General features: G+C 40.6%; 1 protein-coding gene across 1 annotated transcript in view; it reads left to right on the top strand.

Annotated features, from left to right (window-relative positions):
* Positions 1 to 358: 358 nt before the first annotated feature.
* The window catches only part of glra1 (glycine receptor, alpha 1), an 83,952-nt gene continuing 60,828 nt past the window's right edge, over positions 359 to 23,482 (top strand). The window contains exons 1-3 of the mRNA XM_041048159.1: positions 359 to 429; positions 18,449 to 18,573; positions 18,865 to 18,876. Of these exons, the coding sequence (XP_040904093.1) occupies positions 359 to 429; positions 18,449 to 18,573; positions 18,865 to 18,876 (208 nt within the window). The remainder of the gene's footprint in view (positions 430 to 18,448; positions 18,574 to 18,864; positions 18,877 to 23,482) is intronic.

Here is a 23,482-nt window from a genome sequence, read left to right as displayed (position 1 = left end):
GCTCCGTGTGGATTTTGTGAATTTTCCTCAGCTCCACAAACATGATTTCATGGCCGGTGAAGTCATGAGCATCCCGCGGCTCGGCACCGGCGACTCTGGGATCTGAAACACACACACACACACATACACACATACACATACACACACACACACACACATACACACTCAAAGCGGGACATTTTCTGCTCACCTTGGAGGTCATAAACCATAACCACAACCCCCCCTCCCCCCTCCTCCTCTTCCTCCTCCTTCTCTTCCACCTCTAAAGGGATTTTTTTCTGGAGGGGAATTCATCCTCTCTGGAGTGTGATCCCCCCTCCCGCCCCTCAGCAACACCTTGCCACCCCCTCCAAACAAAATGAGACTGGCAAAAATGTGCCGACTAAACGCGCTGGGGATCTATTTGTGGGAAACTGTAGTGTTTTTCAGGTAAGCAGAGGCATGAAATGGACCTCATGAGTGGAAAAATGTATGTGTATGTAATTTGTGTGTGTGTTGGGGGGGTGATGAAACTGAAATTTGCGTTTTCATTGCTTAGCTGCCGTTTGGTATATGACTGGGAATTACAGCTCCTTTCAGAAGTGCTGAGGGGGGGAGGAGGGGGGTTGTGGGGTATACAGGTGAGATCTTGTCAAAGTTGCCTTTGGGTTGAGTGTGCTATTGCTCATGTGCACGCCTGCCTGCACGTACTACGGAGCTGAACTGAGTCGCATTGAACCCAGGCAGGATTGTGTGGAGCGCAAACAGCGGCCACTAGTGGGCAGCTGCGTTTGTGTCGTGCTCCTCCAGAATGTCAACAGGCATGTGGAGAGAAAAGTAGACTCACAGGGCACCACGTATATTTAGATGGTGTTCTTATTTATGACTTCTATAGATGATAATCACAATAACATGCAAATGTGCTCTGATGTGTAAGGTTGTGTATTTCATGTCAGTCAGTGTGTGGAGGGTAGATGGCTTTTCTGTCCACACGAAGGGATGTTTTAATCCAAAAACAATGGAAATGTGAGCAGTTTCAATCCTTTTTTTTTAGCTTCTTCTTTCCTGAAAAACCTCTTTTCATTTCTCTCATCGGTTCAATGAGACGATCAATTGTTGTGAGGTTTGTGTTGTGATTTCTTCTTGCATTACAAGAAATCCATTAGTCGATTAACAGCAATTCTTTCTGCTGCGGCTACTGCACTGGTTTTACGCTCAATCCAGAACGCCACAGAGAAGGAAAACAACACATCAGTCAAACATTCATTTCCTTGTTTTCAGAATTCAGGTTTGGTTTTTTTATTCTGTGGCCAGACGTGTCATATTTTGAGGGAGCACCTCTGCCAGCACCTACAGCCAGCCATATTTTCTTTTTTTTTTTTTTTCCCTGCTGTAATTGTGTTGATTTTGTGGTCATCTCCAGTTCCCTTCCTGTTGGAAGCAACGTTTACTCCTCCCCCCTGCCTCCGAGTTAGCTATTCATCAAGGCCCTCTAACATGCTGTATGCAAACCACGTAGCAGCCACGTCCTCATGTTAATGTTGCAGCAGTGGGCGGGGAATATGGTAACACTGGTGTGTTGCCCAAAACCTGAAGCTGCGGCCGTGGTTTTGGTGGCGTCATTGTCAGCTGGTGTTTGTGAATGAAGTTGGATGACTGGTGGATGGTAGTTGTTTTGGTTTTGGTTGCTTGTGAATTTCCTGTAAACAGAAAGGGCAGATGAGTTGGTGATAGTGGCGCTTGTGATCGATGACACTGGTCATGTCTAACACAGTCGACAGTTGTACATTTTCAAAAATGACAGTGGCAATAAAAGTGAAGGAAAAAAAAAAACACAGCCCACAAAAGCTAACTAATAAGTCACACTGATTAACAAAACAAAGACTGTCAGCTGCACCAAGACAAATAGATGACAGAGGTTCAAGGCTGTGGTTGGAAGGATGGAGGACAGCTGGAGAAGAGGGACAGTTGATTGTGGAGGTATCTGGCTCCAGGCCACTGTGGGACACCTAATGCATCATCAACAAGGTGAAATGCATTTAACGGAGAGTGGAAAAAGTGTCAGTGCCCTTCACAGGCTTTAAATTGCTCTCCTGGGATCAGAAATATTAGCAGCAGGTTTTGGGGGTTGTTGAGCTCACAGGGTTCAGGCAACAAGTGAATTACTCAATTCAAATGATAAGTCAATAAGAAAGCCTGTAAAAACTGGGGTGTAAAGATGAGGGACTTTACCAGGGAGGCAGGGAAAATTTAAAAATGCAGCCAAGTTGCATTATGGGAATTGTAGGATTCAGGGGGGTTTTTAAGCATGATTCATACTAGAGACTAAAACATAGGATGTGTCAACCTCTGCTCCTTTTTTATTCAGTTTGTGTTTTGCTCTGTGTAACACGAGCAAATTCCTGAAGTGTCTCTTTTACATCTTTATATACCATTAGGCACTGAATGATATTTTAAGAGTTGAGCTTGCAGGCAGTTGTCAAACAAATAAATACAGAAATTAAAGTGATAAATACCAAAAGAAAATAGTAGTTATACTACGTTCAGAGAGTTCACTAAAATAACCAATATTATAAGCTGAACACACGTTTTATATAACCAGTAACTGAAGTCATCAAATGAAAAACACATATTTTCCGCTGAAATATAGTGGAGCAGAAGTATAAAGTATCCTAAAAGCTGGAAAATGTAAACATCATTTTTAATTATTTCATCTCATGTTCAGTTAAATAAACATTTACTAAATACTTAATACAAAGAAACTAAAGGCATTTATTTTTCATGTAGGAGGTTACTTAAGTTCCACTGCCAGAAACTGAATCTTTCAAATTATAAATGATCAGATTTGACTTATTTTTCTGTGGAAATAAACTGTTTACCAGCTGTTTTCCCCAGTTTACTCTGAACGCAGATTGTGTGCAGATATCTCACAATATAATTTGGGAAAGTGTTTCCAACCTGCAGGCACCTTTCACGTTTTTCTTTATTGCATCACATGTGGATATTATTTCTCTGCACAGTCTCTGCGGCTCTTCATTATGTGAACTATCAAAAGTGTTTTTCTACCTGCTGCAGCGATTCCCTCATTCCTATTGAATATGGCAGCCGTTTACAGTTGGGATGGGTGGTGGTATTGGATGAGGCGGCCACAGGAGTTTTGCATTCAGCACACACTGTTTAGTTAATGAGCCAGACTCTGGATATTGCCGTCTCAGCTCCTCGGGCCTGGACTCTGCAGTTCCCTGCTTAATTGATATCTCTTTCCCCTCTTTCCCGACCCAGACCCCCCACACCTCATTCCACATTCAGTCTTATTACTAAACATTGATTAGCCTGTCAATGGCCGGGGCCAGACCTGATGAATACACATTTAATACTCGCACATATCTCTCTCCGCTCTCTCTCGGCCCCCGTTCCTATTATTCATCAGAGAGGCAGGAGAGGAGAGCTGAGAATTTAGATTGAGACTGGACCTCCAGGAAATGTTCATCTCGACAAAACCTTTAATCTTGTATTCAGGTTTAAATCTTCAATTCTGTCAAGACAGGTGAAATAAAGTGGCAGTTGCCAGCACATCTTTTTGGATAAAATGAGGAACCAGGCTTATTTCAAAACACTGTCAGTAGTCTGAAGAACAGCAATGGAACAAGTGAAGCTGATCTTTTATCTCTTTAATTCCCTGGTTGCTTTGGAAGTCTAGAATATCACGTTCTGTTGTCACGTTTCTGTATTAGTCACTGATTAGAAGAGCATGAGATCCTTCCAGTGTTCAAAAACTGTCCGTGAAAATATGAGACAAGATGTAAATCACCTACACAGAAAACAGAGAGACATCTACCTGTGTTGGATTTTCATGTTGTGTTTTCACAACATGGCAAAAAAATACATTGATCTTGAGTCATTTACTGTCGCATTCTGTCTTTGAATCTCATCAAGCAAGAGAAATTGGTTAAATGCAATACAGGGTCACATTTATCTCAAGCTTTAGTCTTTGTTTAAAAAAAAAATGGAGTTGTAGCTTGAGTGAGAAAATCCAGCTAAGTTAGTCTGGCGTATAAAACAGCTAGCTAGCTGCTACTAAAGCTAGTGCTAGCTAAACAAGCTAGAGTGTTGTGTCCCTTTCTACCCAGGGTTCCAACAAGAACCTGACAGTTGTTATTATGGGCTTCCAAGTCAGTCGCCAAGCGTTTCCACTGAAAGGTCATTTGTTAATTTTCACTAATCAGCGTGCAGGACTTCAACTGCTGTGTTAAATTACTTCGAATTCACGGTGATCACTTCCTGTTGCTGTTGTTTCACAGCGATAGATGTAAGGCAAATCACATGAGGGTTTTTATTGTGAAGGAGCAGGAAGTACATTGTATTGATAAGGTTAGCGTATGATTGATCTTGGGTTTCAAGCAAAGTGATCTTTGCTTGGGAAACGATGGCGACCAGTGGTTCATAACATAAAATATCCTACGCTACACGCTTAGCCTTTGATAGCTGTGTTAATTACAGCATGGTAAAGTCCACCTTTAAGGACTGTTGGATTCAGCAGTAGACAGCAATGGTAAGCTACTGCTGCTAACTGGCTAACAAGCTGACGAGACACAAAGCAAATCAATTGGATGACTGATGATACAGCTGCTGCTGCTGCTGCTGGCATGCTGTTTCCTTAGGCAGTGTTAGTGTATATAAACCATAATACTCCACTGTTTCACTTCTATGTCTGAGTCAGAACCACACCGTAAAAACAGGGTTGAGATGCACGGGGTGAACGTGACACGACATCGTCCGCTTCTATCGACCGCTCGGACAGGAGTGATTAATCAAAGCGGTCAGCGTTGCATTTAGAGAATGCCAACGCACAAACCATGACCATCAGGGAATACCAATCAGTCAGTCAACATGATTGACAGGCCTTCAAACAGCCATTGACATCTCTGCCTTATTGCTTTTCTTCCAGGTAGGAGGCTGTTGTTGTTGGACCAGCAGAATTTTTGCATTTAGAGGAGGAAGCTGTGGGGAAGGCTCTCCTCTGCAGTATCATGATGTTTGGCTGTGTTTGCCTGGGTTTTTCGAGACGTTTGTGTTCATATATGCATGAATTTGAGCCTTGAGCCTTTGTGCATGTGTGTGTGTGTATGTGTGTTTGCGCTGAATGCGTTTCAGTTTCAGGGAAAAGAGGTTTATGCCAAATCTGGAGCATATGTACAATTTGCCACAAATTCCTCTCGAGGGAAATTTAAACTCACTGATTTAGATACAATTATGGGCAGAATTTATTATCTCACAGTTGTTCAGCAGTGTCAGAAACCCGAAACACAGGCTTTTATGTTTGCATTTTGTTTATGAGAAGAAAATTGGTGCTGGAGTTGAACGGCTTGGTTTGTCTCAGTGCGACTGCAACAGATAAAGAATCTGCAGGATTCGAGAGCTCGGCTTCTCCAGAGAAACATGCATTCCTTTCTTCTTTTGATCAGGTGCTTTGCTCATTTCACATCCGCCTCTCTGTGATGCAGATTGATTGCCCCTCTCGTTTCCGGGTGCTTGCATAGATCGTTACTATGCACATAAGCATGCAACAGCCCCACAGTATGCAAACTAATTATCTTCATTCCGGACAAAATGTGCAGAGAGTGACCTTTTCCTCTATGGATTTCTATATTCAATAAAACACTTTATCCTCTCAAGTGGAAACGGTGAGCCGTCCGTATAAACACGTAACCTAAACAGTTCACCTCTGGGCTGACTTGTGGGTGCTGCCTTTACAGATCTTTATGTGCAACACCATCAAGAAGCTGTTCAAGAGGAAAATATATGCAGGATCTATAGGGACAGTGTAATCTATAATTTATATTACCAGGACGAATATTCAGTTGTGCCAGAAGCTGTTTACCTGTGTGCACCTGTGAGGTAACCTTGAGCTGGCCTTGAAAAAGCAGCTGCATGTAGGGATCTCTAGTCCGGAGACACATACACAGGGACACACAGGGACACACACACACACACACACACATGCCTCCATCACGTCGCCGGGTAAATTAAATCCGACTCCACCAGTTCATGAAATAAATTGATGTTGAAATTTGGCGATTTAGAGAAGGTCATTCATCGGCTTTCTTAAATTATTTTAAGTAAAGAAGCCCTGGATGTCAGACATTGTTGAGTCTTGATATTAAATTGAAGTCCTTATCCTGAACTGACAGGACTGAAATTGGGGACAGGACTGTCTTTTTTTCCATAGAGAATGGAGTGATTTAAAAAAGACTGAAGGTTCCAGTGGTTTGTTCATTAAATAAAAGGTTAGCCTCCACGTAGACAGTCAGATAAAACAGAGCTGAGACAGAATGACTTACTGGAATGTCATGTTACCTTGAGTGATATTTCATTCGGTGTAACATTTCTAGTTGTGGCATTCATTAGCTGTGTAAGTGTTGTGACTCAGTGTCGGCTGTCATCAGTATTTACAGTCACGTTGCAGGCTTCGCCTCTGTTTTCCTACAACCAGACTCAAAGTTTGACCAAGAACTACGAACACACGGAACAAAAAGAGGCCTCTGTTCTTGGTTGTTTGTTTGGAGTACAAGGTCAAACCTGAGTGAAAAAAAAGACTTTTTCCTCTGGTGCTGTTGCTCACGGGGGAAAATCAACCACTGCAGATCATACTGAAGTTACTGTAAATACTAAAGCTGTACACTTGATTTAGACTCGCGTCAGAATTGAGTCACAAAATTAAAGACCTGAAAACTTGATCCATGGCTACAGTCTGCAGCCTCAATAGACCAGAATGCAATGCAGCGCGATAAAGGGATGTGAGGGGGACTTTTCTTTTGTTGGCAGGGAACAAATAGAATTATCTGGTTTAGTTGGTTTAATTTAGTGCACCAAATTCAGGATTCAGTTCAGTCCAGTAATCCTCTTTGATCCTCCCGGTGGTCTTTTCTCTTGCTGCTGTGACCATGGAGGTCAGAGGTCACAGTTCAGAGCTCAGGGTCAGCTGCAGAGCAGAGTCTCTGGAGTGGGCTGGGATTTATTGTTTTGCTCAAGGACACTACAGAAAGGTGGGGAGCTGAGCGTACACCCGCCCGCTGCTCCTCTCAGAAATCATCCACTGTCAGTTAGCATACACTCCTGGTTCTGGCAAATTAAAGCGAGTGTGTTATTTATGAACCTGGCCTCAGGCTGTTTCATTTGTTCTGCAGGTGCCCAGCCAATATTTATCACTCACATCTCCCATCATAACAAATCATAACATATATATATATTTTTTTCCTATGATCAATTTCCCAAGTCCTCGAATGAAAAACAATCGACTGTTCTGGTGGAGTTCGCTACCATCCCTACACTAATTAACTTCTGGACAGGTTCATTTCCAAAACTTGATGTATGATAATACATTATTGATTAGCAGACAGAGACAGATTTGTACCATAAATAACAGAGTATATTATCAATGGCCTCTCTGTGCTGTAACTCAGTTACAGTGAAGGTGAGCTCCTGGAAATGTCAGGAGCTACAGTGCATTTCTGTAATGAAAGTGGAGTTAGACGGCAACACAAGACCGATGTGTAAATTTGTCGTGTTGTTGTTTTACAGAAGCTGTTTAGAAAGAGTGGGAAGAGTTTTCCAAGTTTTTTCTGATTATAGTTTAAGTGTTTTCCATCCAACATCTCAGCTGATCGATGATCAGCCCTTTCGCTTGATACTTTTGGGACTTAATTATTTTAAAACAAACAAAATTTAGAGGAATAAGCAGTTTCACCACCTTTACCTCGTCTTTACCACGTCAGTGCCGTGTGGTGTACTTCAGAAATGAAAGAAAAACAATGCAGTATCATTGTTTTAAGAGGCAAAACGTTTTCAAATTTAAAAAGTTATCAAACCCTCCAGCAACTACAAAACTGAATATAATATAAACACAAAAGCACAAAAACAGTCTATGAAATCAAATGAAGTTCGGAATCAACAATATTAAAATGCATGCATATTTATGGAAAAAGAAATTATGTCATAAAAATAATGTATTCACTTGTTTAAACACGTTATTAAATGTTTTCATTAGTTTATAATATGGATTACCAAATGATTAAATATGGATCATTCTGAAGAATCATCTCAGTGAGAGCTGACGCCCTCTGGGACTGAAACTGTGCATTTCTGTGACTTAGGAATTTAAATATAGACTTCAAGTTTCATTTCCAACTTGCCCTCAAAGCTTTTTAATTTTAGAAACTTTAATATCGCATAAAACTTATTAGAGTGGGTGGACTCCAAAGTATCCAAAGTGCCTCACAGCACCACGGGTACATGCATTTTTAACATGGCAGGACCCAAACCCTGCCACAGTCTGAGAGAGAGAACTTGGTATCACAATGACGTTGCCAGGTTTGGTACCACTGTGCTTGTACTGACCCACAGAGAGCGTATTTCCCAAGTGTTGAAAGATTTTACTGTCTCCTACAAGAGGGTCCCTGAGTCCTGCATGTGCTTTACCACACAACCAGGATGTGTTTGCACAGAAAACTGTTGCAGCTCATTTTAGCTCCAGGGTTCACTTTTTGGTAGATTTATAAATTTTTCTTTAAAAAAAATGTTCACCAATCAAATGTTCACACATGAATGCCCTTAAATCCCCCTCAGGACACTGAAGGTGATTCGTGAGGACATTTTTCCAGTGCAGTGGGAAAATAGAGACTCTGGGCAGAAAACAACTGAGTTTGCTGCACAGCCAGCAGGAGCAGGAAACACAGGCCAGCGTGACCCACTGCAGCAGCCACACAAGCATAAAGCCAGAGTGTTTATCTGATAATACGCACTGCAAATAGTGTGACTGTGCTGTGGTTTCTGGTGTCGGTGTAGCGGCGGCGTGTGTGACGCAGCTCAGCCGTCTGAGTATCAGGCCTTCGTTTGTAGTGATGAGCAAGTGTTTGCTGTGCGAGCCAGGCAGCCTATCTGTTAGTGCCAGGGAAGCGAGCAGCCCTTTGCTTTCCTGAGTGTTACTAAATGCCAGGATGAGATCAATTAGGGATTCGGGTCTTCAGAGGCTTTAGGAACATAATGAGGAACACTTAAGGCTAATGATTGGAGCCTTGCATCTCTCTCGCTTTTCTCTGCTGGCTGTGTGCATATTAGACACTGGCACAAGACGAGTCAGCTGTTTTTTTTTTTTTTTTCTTCTTCTTTGCTGCCTCAGCATTGGCCACGGGTCTCCACAGTAGCCACAGCCAGCATTGATCTGAAATAATTAAAGCAAATCCGAACTCTGATCATGGAAACCCAGATAACAGGACGCTCAGGGGGAAGATTATCAGCGAAAGCAGATGGAAAAGCCTTGGACGGCTTTTGACTATGTTGGCGGCTGTGTACTAGTTACATCCATCGATTGTGAAACACTTCAATCCACAGTGGCCCCATTCCAGTCTATTAAAGGGGCAACGTGTAAGAATTGGCCAACTGCCGAATTCATACTCCAAAATAAAGAAGGGGCAGCATGATACCAGAAAGTCAGGGTGTCCACTGCTGTCGGAAATTCACTGTTTGTTCCATTATTGGCAAATATGATGATTATTTTCTGGACCTTTGATTTTATATAGTCCGCCCCAGCAGCTTTTTAGAAGTGCTGACATACGTCTTAAAGATATTTGGTTTACCCCCAAAGTAAAAGTTCTCTATGTTCTAAAAGCTTTTTATTTTTTTTATTTTTTTTAATATTTGCTTCTTTGGTAGACCCCTTTCATTCATACACTCCTGCTTGTTAAAGGAGCAACAAGTAACAGGAACAGTGGCTTCATTCCATTTAGTTGTTTATGGACCAGGGCCACTACTGTTGTGCATGGTGCCTCACTGGCTTTTCTTACTGGAGCCTAAAGGGTACCGAGCCATCGTTGCTGTTATTAGCTCCACCTGTGCTTTTCCTGTCAGGACTAGTCAGAGACTTTGCCACAGAAAAGCCCTGTTGGCTCCTTCCAGCTGGAGTGTTGGAGCTGTCACACTGTGTGTGGGCCTGTACAAGCCACAGACTCAGCATCAGGAAGACAATACTGGAAAAAACATGTGATGGTGAGCCACAGCTGGAGAGATCGTCTCTTGCCGTAAGAAATCAGGTGAAATAACGGAGCAACAGACTGATGCTTGATGCTTCATGTTGTCCTGCTCTGTAGCTGTTTGTGGTCAGTGAGCGTAGCACTTTCCTTCCTTCTCTTGTATCAGACGTTACCTACAGTACCATCACTCAGAGAGGGAGGTGGAATATTCGTGGAAACAGAAAGTCAGTGCGTTTACAGTGTGAACTGTTTGCAGTGAGATGAAAGCAGGTGGGCTTTTTAAGAGCAGCAATCTGATCTATTAGCCAAGCATTTATGCAAATGGCAGAGACGCCTGGCAGACACTTGGCTCTGTGACTCCATGAACAGGATATTACAGATATTACTCTAACTCGACCATGCTTAAAAACCCTCCAACTATATTTCCTGTCCTGTCTGCAAAGCAGGTGTCCAACTCCCCCTTCTGAATTTCACAGTGTCAGTGTAATTCATCCCGAAGTGCTGTCCCGTGCTTCACGTCCGGGGGAAATGATCTTTGCGTAGAGGACTCGCTGGTGTAATCCCAATCTGTGACTAATCTGATTGCACCGTCATCGGCCCAACAGTGTGTTTGTTTAATGCTAATTTGAAAGCCATTTCACACGGGTCTTATGCTTTATTGTATCATCTTGGCAGTGAGAGCTCTGTTTTGTTTTGTTTTTTTTTTGCTAGAGCTTGATCTTATCCCACTCACACTTGTCGTGGTTTGTAAAGAGGATTTAGCTCAGATTCGTCACGTCACGACAGGAATTATTGGCGCCTAGATAATCTCTGATCCACCTAATTTGCTGTCACAGAGAAAAAAATTGGATGAAGCGTGAGGGGACCTAAAAAAAAAGCTGATGTCTTCTTATTGATTGGCATCGACTCTGAGCGTGTGAGCTCTGCAGGTTTGGGAGACGCCATCAGAGCTCCATTATCTGATCACTGATGGTTTAGAGGTGATGCGTTTTTCCAGGTTGTCCGCACTGACTCTGCAGCGACACCTGAGTTTGTAATCTCTGATAAACTATTGAGAGCTGCAGATCACTATCATCAGCTGACTTCACCTCACTCACTCTCATCAGCGTCCCATGTGACCTCAGGAGCAGTTCGACGAGAGAGCAGTTAGTGTGAGATGTTCAAACAGACAATTATCCCAACAGGGTGACGACTTATGGAAATGTGCCTGATTTAATCTCAGTGGTCACAGTAATCTTGGATCATTTTCATTAACACAATGATGCTCCACATGAATTTAATCACTATAATTTAGTTGAAATTGTATTTCAGAGCTGCTTTATGCATCATACAAGGATACATCAGGCAGAGCAGTAGGTTTCACTGTTCGTCATGAAGAGTTTGTGTTGTGTCTCTCAGCAGTTCATTTCCTAAACGACAGAAAATTACTTTGTTAGTGTTTAAAATCTCAGGTGATGTAGCGCACAGCGTCGTGCGTGTCTCTGATTTAGCTCCGTTAGGACGTAAGCGATGAAATGTTGAAGTGGTTTTGATTGAGGCCAGTTTCTGTTAATACATCTCCACCTCAGAGCAGACATGCCAGGATGAGGTGCGGGGACCTGTAGGAGGCCCGGTGGGGGCCCTCCAGAAAAATAGATTTATTTCACTGTTTCTTAATTCAGCAGAAAAGATCCCATTTAGAGAGTGTGTCAGAGCGAAAGCCTCAGGTCTGAGGTCCCACTGTTGTTCCTGCTTTCTGCTCAGCCACAGTCAGACAGTTGTGTAATTTACAGCTTAATAAAATTTAGATGATAGAACCGTTTGTTCTTTCACAGTTCTGATAATTCATCATAGGGCGTTATATTATCCATTATAACCAGTAGACGATATTGTGGAATTAAATCATTCAGTTCTTTCTCTGCTAATGAAAATACTTTGGTTCACAGTGAAAGTATATTTGGTCTTTTCCAAACTGTCTGAATTTTGAGAACAGATTTGAACTGAGGGCCGCCTGAAGTAGAGCCTGCTGGCTTTCAGATGCTTCTACATCTATTATCAGCCTCCTGCATTGATGGGAAATATTGTCCATCCATGGAGGCAACCAGCAACCAATAAGTACACAGATTGTACAAAATACAAAAATGTGTTATGGATCATACTGTTAAAGTGAGGGAGCATGGTGAAGTGTGTGAACTGGACTAATTATCTGTTGAAAAGTGAAAATTATTTATACATTTGTATTATTTATTGTTTTGGTCTGTCGTTTGCATGTTTGCATCTCCATACAGTCCAGTCACGTATAAAACAATGCAGTGTAAATTTTGGTCAGTCACAGAAATCCCAAACAGATTCCGACCTCAAAATGTAAGAGGGGAAAAAAGTAATGTTAGGTTTTTATTTTAGAGGAGTGACGACATAAAGTGCAGCGTTGGCCTGCAGACACATGACCTTCTGTCACCACAACAAGGACAGCCCAGGGGAAGTCTGCTGACAAAAGACAGGAGTCTCCACAAAGTGCACTGTGGGTTCTGCATTCATAACTGTTTCATCAAAACATTTTTGATTGCTGGCATGTTTTTATGTTATGATAGAAAATCATAACACAGTATACATCAAATTAGTATCTTTCTGATCAAATCTAATTATAATTAATTAATGATCTCGACGTCATCACATCAGAGAAGCAGCAATGACGAGCAGAGAGACAGGAATTAAAAACCCAGACACTAAACTAAACCTCCATTTTAAACAAGGCTATTTAGAACGTAAGGCTTTTTAAAGGATGTTTATCAGAAACAGGCTTTATCAGCTCTGCTTTTCATCTCAGGTCAGTGTTTCTGTTCAAATGTGACATCTCAGACACCCCTGGCTGGATTTTGATTTAACTTTGACACATGTTGGGTCTGTGCACTGGCATTTAAAAAAATTACAGGCTCACCAAACAGGAGGTTCACAACTAAAGGTCAAAATTTCAGACTTTGAAAGGCCACAGATGTTTTAAAAAAAAAAAAAAAGCTTAATGTATCTTGGTCCCGATTGACCTAAAACATGCCTCTATCAACATGTTCATTTGTTCCAAATTTAAAAATGTATTTCAGCCGGCTCAGACTGAATCATGAAGCAGAAGACTGAGTCAAACACTACAAGCCTATTTGTCATTTAGTCCCTCAAACTGTGTCTGTCCCGTCCCTATGACTTACTGTCTGCTGAGCATAGACGTAGACCTGGATTCATCCGCTAAAAACTGATGCATGTTCTGTTAGTGCAGAATTCCCTAACAATGGAGCCACACTGCTGACATTATGTGGTGGTTCTAAACATTAGAATTATCCCATGAAGGTTATTCAGACCAAAATATTTGAATATTAATGAATCAGCAGTTTTAAAATGTATTATTATTATTATTATTATTATTCACATTTTGGAATAGAAGATTATGTAAGATTATTTTTAAATCTTGCTGAGAAATAATATTTATTAAAACTGACACACACACACAGCAACCACAAACAAAATCCCCACATATTTTGTGAATTTACAAAAAAGAAAGTTAACTTCAGAAGGACAGAAAACAAAAACCTTAAGAACACTGAGAGGAACACTTCTGAAAAAGCTATATAAAAAAAGACTAATATAACAACATGTAGCCATCACTGTTCACATTCATCAAAAGCCATGACAGCATCTATAATGTGATGCTCACTTAAACTTTTCAGTCTGATTATCAACATCATCAGTCATGATGGTTCTAATTTAATAATCTGTGTCGTGATTTATGATCATTACAACAGAAGAGAGAGCAGAGCCTCGTCTGTCCGCTGAGGACACAGTGAGAGACGCTGTTTACTGTACGGTTGTGATTTATGTAAAAATCAAATATATTTTGCGGATGTTGTGATTGTGAACACAACGCTGCCAGTCATCACCTTTAAAACTGATTTGGTGAAACAGTTGCTGCTATTTTCACATCCAGCTGTTACAGAGCAGAATTATCATTCAGTTGAAGCCACCTGATGGATCTCAGTCCAGTGTTCCCCCTCTTTTAGCTCTGTTTTTGGTCTCCTTAGGGAAATATCTGGCTCTTTAGCAGTTAAATGCTCCACTTTGTTCACCAGCTGGTCTCTAACTGTGTCTGTTTGTACGATTTGTGGTCGTTTACATCATCAGTGTTGCCATCGTCACCGTTAATGCCACAGACAGACGGAGGCTGCATGGCTGGCTCCATCATTGGTATCAGCTTCTGGGCGTGTGTGAGTTTTGTGTGTATGCATGCGTGTTTTCAGAAGGTCATGTGACTCTGCAGGCCGGTGACCTGAGTGGCTGCAGACTGCAGCCAAACTTCACTTGATGCTCTCCTTCACCTCCTCCTTCCCCTCCCTAATTTCTCCTTCCTCTCCTCCCCTTCTTCTTATACACCACTCTCCCCTCACACACACACATGCACACACACAGTCTCACACAAACACACACTCAACCACACCATCCTCTTCACCCTCCTCCCAGCGCCTCCTTGGTTCCCTGCATGATTTATTTTCCTTTTTTTTTTCACTGATGAGAACGAGTTGCTAGGTGTGTGTGTGTGTGTGTGTGTGTCTTTGTATAGTATGTGCATGTGACTATACAATTTTGTGTGTGTCTGTGTGTATTCATATGCATGAATGTTGTCTGTATTATTGTTTGTGTGTGTGGGAGGTTTTGCAGCAGGAGCAGTATATGTGCAATTTTGTACACAAGTTTGTGTGTAGCTGTGTGTGTGTGTGTGTGTTTATTTACTTCAGTGTCGTGTTTGTATACATCAATACATCATGACACAAGAACTAACAAGGGATTTGTCCCTTTTATTATTTTGTTTTCTGAGCACGGCCCCTCCATAATTCCCGTTTTCACCCAGCGGACTGTGATTCCGATCAGCAGTTTCCTGATAAAGCGACAGCGCCGACTGCATTCCGTGTTTATGAATTGCTAATGGTGCTATTTATCATGCCGCGCGTCACAATTTAGCATATTGAATGTCACAGTTAGTGGTTTTACATTTAGAAGGTGAAAATTTAAGCGCAATCGACTGTATCGTCTGTCATTTGATTTTATGAGAGATTAATGCAGCGACAGCGCTCTCCTCCCCCGCACTCATCAGGAGTTTCAACCAATGGCTGAATAATCATTTTCACTTTTACCATGGACAAACTCTCCATGTTGCTCTTACAGTCACGTTCGGAAAATGTTTTGGCCTTTAGCTATAGGTCAAGAAAGGTCAGATGCAGGTTTTGGCCACACCATGGACCCTCTGAACTTTAAAATCTTTAAAAACTGAATTAAAAAACGGATTCAGTTCACGTCGTTACAGCCTGTAACCTGGAATCACCCTACTCAAGAAATAATTTTGTGTGCTTTCAATCATTGATATGATGAGCTGAGAGGAAGTCCTGATGGCTGAGACTGACTGCTGCTTCACTGGACGTCTGAGTGCCGCAAAGTGAAAATGTTCCAGCATCAAAATGAATAATTCGTCATAAACACAGTCTGTAACTCCTCCTCGCTGTGTGAAAGTTTGGCTCTGCCAGAACCAAAATAAAACATGCATGTCAGGAAAATTCCCCATTAGGCTTTGAATCAATTTTTCATCTCTTTATTTTCCCCTCCAGTATTTTTTTAGGTTTCTTTAGATTTGCAGACTTTATATGAGTATCAGATTCTCTGGCTACGATATTTAAATAGAATTAAATATCCAAACACATGTTTCTGTGATTGATGCACCATACAATTATAACTGGATAAATGCACAAGACATTCAGAGTATTTCATAACTGTCCAAATTAAGCCTGACATTTCTGAGATAATGGAAGATTTGATATTGTCGCTTCAAATTTTAAAATGAATCGGCTCCAGCAGAGTTGAGAGTTTAATAGAAAAAAATGGAATTTTTTGGGTGCAAACTGAAGCTGATTCTAATGGGAAAAAAAGACGCCAAAAATCTTACTTTCTTTTTTAAAATCAACATCAGCATCAGTTGTAAAATAATGGACAGATGTTTATGAAGAGGGAACTTGTCAAACTTTTCAAACAGTTTGATTTTTACTATGATAACAAGGGGAAGTAGCTACTTATTTCTCAGAAGTGTATTTTCCCAGCAGCTGTCCACTGCTGATCACTATGATTAATTCTAAGACTTAAACTGTGAAAAGGCTTTTTGGAGGTCTTCCTGTGTCTTGCTGGTTAACAAAGCTCATTGTGAAGCTGTGGTCAGATGAAATGGGTCAGTGCAGCAGCTTATTTATAGCCCAGATCACACTGCTGTCCACGCTCTCTCTCTCTCCAGGCGCAGCGAGAAATGATGCAATCAAATACAAACTGCACTACAAGTGGGTGCTAATGCAGTTCTACTGTAAGGCCACGGGTCAGTTCAGTCCTCGCTCAGAATGGAGTCACTGTCAGTTCACTTTCCAATCTAACTCCAGCAGCAAAGCATTTTATCACAAGACTTGTCTCTTTAAATTGGTTTTATGGCCTGTAACACAAGAGCTAAAAGCAACATCAATAACTGTTCCACCTGAATAAATGGGCGATTGATTTATCCCAAAGTGTTTTGAGTTAATAGCATTGATGACAAAAATTAAACGAAACTAAATGTTTTTTTTTTCCATGAAATAAAAACTTGACATGATGAACTGAGGGGTAAAGAGCACAATGGAGAGATTGGCTAGACAGTGTGAGGACCGGTTTTAAACCGGTGAAGTGAGGACATTTTGGGCAAGTGAGGACATTTTGCCCAGTCCTCACTTTCTGAGACACCTTAAAATGGCTGTCTGAGGCTGTTTTAGGGTTCAGGTTAGAATCAGGTTTAAGTTTGGGTTAGGGTTGGGCATTCAGTTTTGATTGTTAAGATTAGGGTAAGAGGGCAAAGAAATAAATTATGTAATTTACAGGTCCCCCCAACTGCAGTGTGTGTGTGTGTGTGTGGGGGGGGGGGGGGGGGGTGTGAGAGGACATTTAGGAAAGATGAGAAAATCAGGACATTCTTGTGTATCAGCTGCCGTGCCAATGGTCGTGGCATCCAGTGAGTCAATTAATGAGCGTTCATCTTTGTTTTTATTTATTTTTCATTTTATGTACACAGTGTAATTTTTCTGTTGTTTTTTTTGTTTGCTTGTTTTTTGCTTTCTACAGCTACAAACCTAAGGTACATGCGTTTGCGTAGTTTAACTTGATCCGTCAGCTGAGTTCATAGTGTGTGTGCAAGTGTTATCGACTGTTCTTTGTATGTCTGTGGGCTAAAGGCCATACTGGGGATTTGACATTATGCAGAGAGCATCTAATGAGCATGATGGGCTTAATAAGGTAAAGAAGTCAACTGTGCAAATACCATAGCCTTATTGTAAAATCAATGTGGCCCTCAGCAGGACACAGCGCTGGTTAAGTGAATTAGGGCATTACTTTGAATAACCACCTTAGGAAAAGAAGTGTGTGTAATAACCACTAATGCATTGAACTCCAGTCAGCATGGACTGTAAAAGTCCACTTTTAATTATTCAGTTTTTAATCAAATTAGATAAAACTAAATGAAATTACCAGTAAATGAGGATAAATTCATCTTACTTGAACCCCTGGTGTGGACAGGTCTGTCTGTGTTTTGCCAAGTGCATGCTGGGATAATCTCCAGGAACAAAGCCATATAAGCAATCAACGAGTGAATGGCATTCAAGGATCAATTCCCATACAAAATGCCAATCTTTCAGTTCTTGCATATTAGTTAAGAAATAACATAGGATCAGTTTTTAATATATGGAGGAATTTTTTTTCAATCCATTCATTCACATTTTTTTTATTAGAGTAAGTTTTTAGTTGCAAATAGATGAGAAAATAATACATCAAAAATAATTTGATGAAATAGATCAAATTAAGACAGAAATATGCTGTCCTGAGATGGGACGTTAGGTGGAATATTGGGCATAAAGGGATCAGTGTAAAGCAATGCTGTTTAAACCAGCTCTGATGACTTCACTGGTCAGACATTTTGGTTATTTAGGTGCAGCATCACGTGATATATTCTGGTTTCCAGGTCTTCAGGTGCACATTTGGCTGTAAATCTATGTCGTTTACAGAAATCTTAATGAGCACCGGGTGCTGTTGCTTTCTTGAGAGGACAGTCTCTTCTCTGTGCAGTGCTTCTTTGTTTTATATGATCAGTCTATTGTCAGACCGCTGTGATCTTTGACCCTCGCCTCTTTTCACTCTTGGGTTCTTGTAACACGGCCAGGCTCCTGTTGCAGATGATAAATTGCCTTGGATGTGAAACTCAACAACTCATACAAAGAATGTGATGTATTATGGCTACAATCTAATCTTGCATTCAACTTTCCGCCTGTGGAAAGTTCTCTTTCTTATTACAGTCCAATCACAGCTTTGCTTACATCATCTCTCCCTTTGTACTTTTCTCTAACCAGGTTTATGTTTCTTTCTTCCAGCTTGGCAGCATCGAAAGAAGCTGCTGCAAGAAAAGCTGCCTCTCCAATGCCGCCCTCCGAGTTCCTGGACAAACTCATGGGCAAAGTTTCGGGTTACGACGCCAGAATCCGACCGAATTTTAAAGGTAGGAGTTGCCACCAAGACTCAGTCGGATAAGACAGGAATGTAGCCAAACGTTATCCTGAAAAGACTTGGTAATGTGTCTGCATTTCACTGCCTTCTCTAAATGCCTTTTTAAAGGGTTTAGCCAAGATAATCACCAATAAAGGTTTGTATTAATTTGCTTTATTAAAAAAAAAAAACAAAAAAAACAATTATATACAGATATTGCTAAAATTCTGTTTCTGTATGTTTAACAGTATCAATGATTTTGGTTGTTCTCAATTTGTCAATCTCTTTTATTTGCCCTTTGCAGTGTGGAACAAAGGTAATTCTGCCCTTTGCTCAACATGGTAAAGACAGAATTAGACTATTTCAGGTGTTTGACCCCAAAACCCCATTTTCTTTCTTTTTTTTTTTTTTTTACATAACCCCGTCCCTGCACCCAATTAGACTGTAAATAATAATATTTTAGGATTTGTAGTTATCATGGTGCTAGTTGGCTACATTCCTTGGTATCCACACAGTATCCTGAGTGCTTGTTTTGGTGGTCAAGGTAATGTGCCTCTCTCCCACAAGTGTGCTGCTAAATATGATTTTATGATGATGATGATGTTGGTGATGATTATAATATAATATTTACTGACCTCTCCCTGAATGGAAGCCCCCATAAAGACACATGTCAGAGGTTTCTGTATCAAACTTTCTCACATTAGCAACACAGTCTGGACATTAATAAGTTTTGTATGACATTGGAGAACTGGGGCAACCCTCTATATTCATTAATGTCTATGAATAATACAGCAAGTTAAAAAAAAAATAAATAAATCATACAGCATCTTACTGAAAATGACTTTAAAGTAATTGGAACAGGCAGAAATATCAGTGCACAATCACAGAAACAAACCTGGAACTGGCCTGAGTTTCACCTTGTATTTTTCAACCTGAACTGATAAAACAGTTTCAGTTCAATAGGGTTAAATGTTACATTCAAGCCTTGTTGCATGTGAAACACTGCCGTAACTGAGGCTTCCTGAATGGATGTGAGTAATTTCTATTGCCGTATATTTACTTCATCAGGTCATTTGTGTATTCTGAGTGTACAAAATATTGGTACCCTTGTGATACGATAATGATATGAATATGAATATGAATATATGGTGACATGAACCTCCATTTTACGTTTTTATTATCTACAGTATAGACCTGCTTTTCCCTTTTATATATGAAAGGAGAGGGTTACAGGCATTGTATACTCTTAAAGACACTGTGACCCCAAACATCTAACTTAACACTTTCTGGAGAGAAAAGCTTATTTTTCTGTTCTAGTTATTTTATGTTGCTCTGGATATGAATATCAGTTCAGTCAGTAGGAAGAGGTTCATGTATTTTCCCTCTACGTTTTATCAAAACGAGAGCCGTGTTATCTGTTAGATAACATTTGAGTATAACATTTGTCCCTTTGATGTAACAGTGAAGTTTTCGGGTAGAGTTATAGATGAGATTCATTCTGGTTGGACATGGACACAGAACCAAAACGTTTCTATTGCAAGTTTTCTTAAAAGCACATTAGAGCTGTGGCAGTTAAACAGCTTCAAATTTTAGAATTGTGATATTTGATTTGCCCGATCAGATTTTTTGTTGATTTTCCTTTATTCACTTGTGCTTCCTTATTCAGGCGTAACGCTTTGATACACTGCTGGCCTGATTTTGGCTAAAGTGAGCAGTCAGCAGTGATGGTTAGAAGTCACAGAGGCCTGACAGCAGACCTGTAAACATCCACCATTGTAACTGATAAAACCTGGAGGGATGATATAGTTTATAGATTAAATAGTAGATTAAATTAAAAGGCATCTTAATATTTTGTACACTGAACACACAGGTAAACAGACTGCTAGAATGTGCATCAGTGAAGCACAGCTTAAGTTTATGAATGCTGTCATGGAGCTTTTTTTTTTTTTTCATTTTGCTGAGCCCATAATGGTATAACCCATTATATGGTGATCTTTGTAAGTGGGATATCTCAGCTCATGCAAGATAGAACTGGGAGGGGTGGAGGGGTTTTACCGTGACTAAGTGTGTATTATTAAACCTGCTGCAGCTGCAAAACAGCTGAAACCGCTCGTCCTTCCTGACCCGCTAAGAATTTGTTGGGGTGTTTTGTGAGGCATTGTCGTGACTTAATTTTTGAGACTGTTTCTGTTTTTTAAATTTGATTTCTCCTCAGCTCTGGCTGCCAACAGCTTAGTCTGATTTACTGAGTCTAGCGCTGCACTGACCTTTACAAATCAGGATTTAAACAGGCCGGCGTGACAGTTATTTGAATTTATAGCTTTTATGTTTTTTCCGTTCTTCTAATGTGATGTAATAAAAATATGTTAAATGCAGATGAAAGTACTCTCTGGCAGTGTGTAAGACATGCAGAGAATAATAACAATCCTCCAGCTGACTTCAGTGAGCTTTCAAAATTTCCACCCTAACACACACAAAAAAAAAAAACTTTGATGAGTTAAAAAATTATAAAGTTCTTAAATAGGCATTATCTTTAATTTTCACAAGCGTGATCGGTGATGTAGATGCATATTCAGGAGGATAAGCACGTCTTTTATGTAATCTGCTAAGCTAATTGTGTCAGGGGCCATTGTTAGCAGACAGGGCGTGATGTGAATTTCCAGACTCTGTCATGGCTGTCAGGTCAACAGAGTGGCATAGCGTGAGCTCTCCGACTTGCTCATTCATGCACTTTTTCTTTTTGTGTGCGCGTGTGTGTGTCTCCTACCAGCTAACGACGCCACTGCATTAATCACATTCATGAATTAAACTGCTTGACAGCTCAGCTCCTTAATACAAATAACAAAAAAGTGGACTTGCACAGCATGAGAGGGAGTCAGTCGTGCAGAGGCAAAATGAAAGATTGCACTAGTGCAACAGTTCTCAAGCGTTTATTCGTCAACCAGTAGAATAATAATTATAATAATAACTACTGAATTTAGGGAAGGTGATTGCAAGATTATAGGATTTAATTTCATGTTAATTTGTGTAGAATGACCCTCAAAAATCATTTTGTATGCAGTGTGAGTAGGATAACAGTGACAATTAATATTTGTAAAATAAAATTAAACCACATTTATGATTTATTATTCACACACACACACACAAAAAAAAAACAACAACCCTGGGCTTTCTGGAACCCTAGTTTGGTAGAATAATTAATAAAAATTGAAGTTTAAAGAACAATTGTCAATGATGATGATAATACATGTTGGGATATTGAGCAGGTGAAAATGGAATGCCATGTTTGGACTGCTGTACAACACGGGAATGCCAAAATTCGTCTGTCTGGAATGTGGGAATGCTCCAATCGCAGAGGTTCATAAAGACATGGTTTGCTTGTAACCATTGTTTGCTCTTGTTAATTCAGAACAGACTGATATCAGAATTAATGGTGGTGCTAACACTAGTTAGCGAGTTAGTTTAATTAGGTGCAAGCTGTTACTAGTAAGCAAGCTTACAAGTTACGATTGGGTGAGTGAGCTAACTAGCTTGCTAACTAACTAACTAGCTAGGAAGCTAGTAAATTAAACAGCTGGAGAGCAAAGTCATCTTGTTTAAGTTTTAGAAGCTTCTCCCGTAGTGGCTGTTTCTAACACTGTGAAAAGACACATGTTGAATTTGCTTTCTAAGCTTGCCTGTCAAAGTTAGGAGATGAAGAGTTTCACATTGAGAAGCTGAAAACTATCTGCTAGTAAGCTAACTAGCATGATTGCTAGGTAGTAAACAGTGTTGCTAGTGGGTGAGCTCAGCCAGCTAGTTTGTTAGCTGGTTAGTTCACATGCTTGTAAACTTGTAAAGGCGCCACCGTTCTTTCTGAATTAATAAGAGGTGAAAATGTGTCGGTGCACTGTGGGATTTGGAACAAATTAGGTTACGTCAAACGTTGTTCATGAACCTCTGCCATTTACTGCCATCCGTATGGATAACAACATGTCACAGAGAGCTAGAATGGGAGGATGGCGTGGAATGCCGTGCGTTCTAGAACATGGAATGCTGGAAAACTTAATCCGAGAACTCCCTTCGGAATGTTGAAATGTTTGGACCTGTAGAAAGTTAATGGTACCGGAATGTGACCAGAATGCGGAATGTTATAGCTACTGAATGGTAACGGCGTTATAGTGCAGCTAGTTTGCGAGATGATTGCTCTTCTCTTCTGCCTACATAGTTTACACACACATACACCTCAACAAATTAGCAGCAGTCCTGCTAATTTTGCCGTGCAGTAGCAGCGGATGGAGGGCGGGGAGGGAAACGGCGGAGGGAAGTGATGAGATTTGCCCGAAGCTACAAATGTGCCAGCAGGAAATTACACTGATCATGACTGGGGATCTACTGTGTGGGCAAAAAGCTTCCGATTGATTTAGCAGGTTCCACCATCGGAGAGAGAGGAGAGCAAACACTCCTGACACATTCAGGACAAGCCATTTATAATCCATGAGTTCATCCGTTCTTTCATTCTATCATGCTGCTTCCTTATTCTTTTATTAGTATTTTCCCCTCCTCTTTTCTCTTTCCTTCCTTGACTCCTTTCTTCCATCCTTCATTCACTGACTCTATCATGTTTTGTGATTCCTTACCTGCTCCTTTCTTACATTTTGTGTACCTCACATATTCCTGCACCCCTCTTCGTCTTTCTTCTCCTATTCATTATTCCTACTTTGTTTTGTAATGAGTTTTTCATTCTTTCTGTTTGCCCCTAATTTATTTTTCTTTCCTTCACTGTCCCACAGATCTTTCTTCCATCATTTACCAATTTACTCCTCTTATTTCTTGTTGTACTGTAATTATTATTTTTCAAATTGTGTCCTTCCCTTGAACTTAATCCATGTAGTCATTCATTCATTCTAACATTAAGTGTTCCTGCTTTTTGCCCTTTCTTT

Source organism: Toxotes jaculatrix, chromosome 10 (genome assembly GCF_017976425.1).
Source record: "Toxotes jaculatrix isolate fToxJac2 chromosome 10, fToxJac2.pri, whole genome shotgun sequence".
NCBI classification, from domain to species: Eukaryota; Metazoa; Chordata; class Actinopteri; family Toxotidae; genus Toxotes; species Toxotes jaculatrix.
This window is presented reverse-complemented; position numbering and strand designations above follow the sequence as displayed.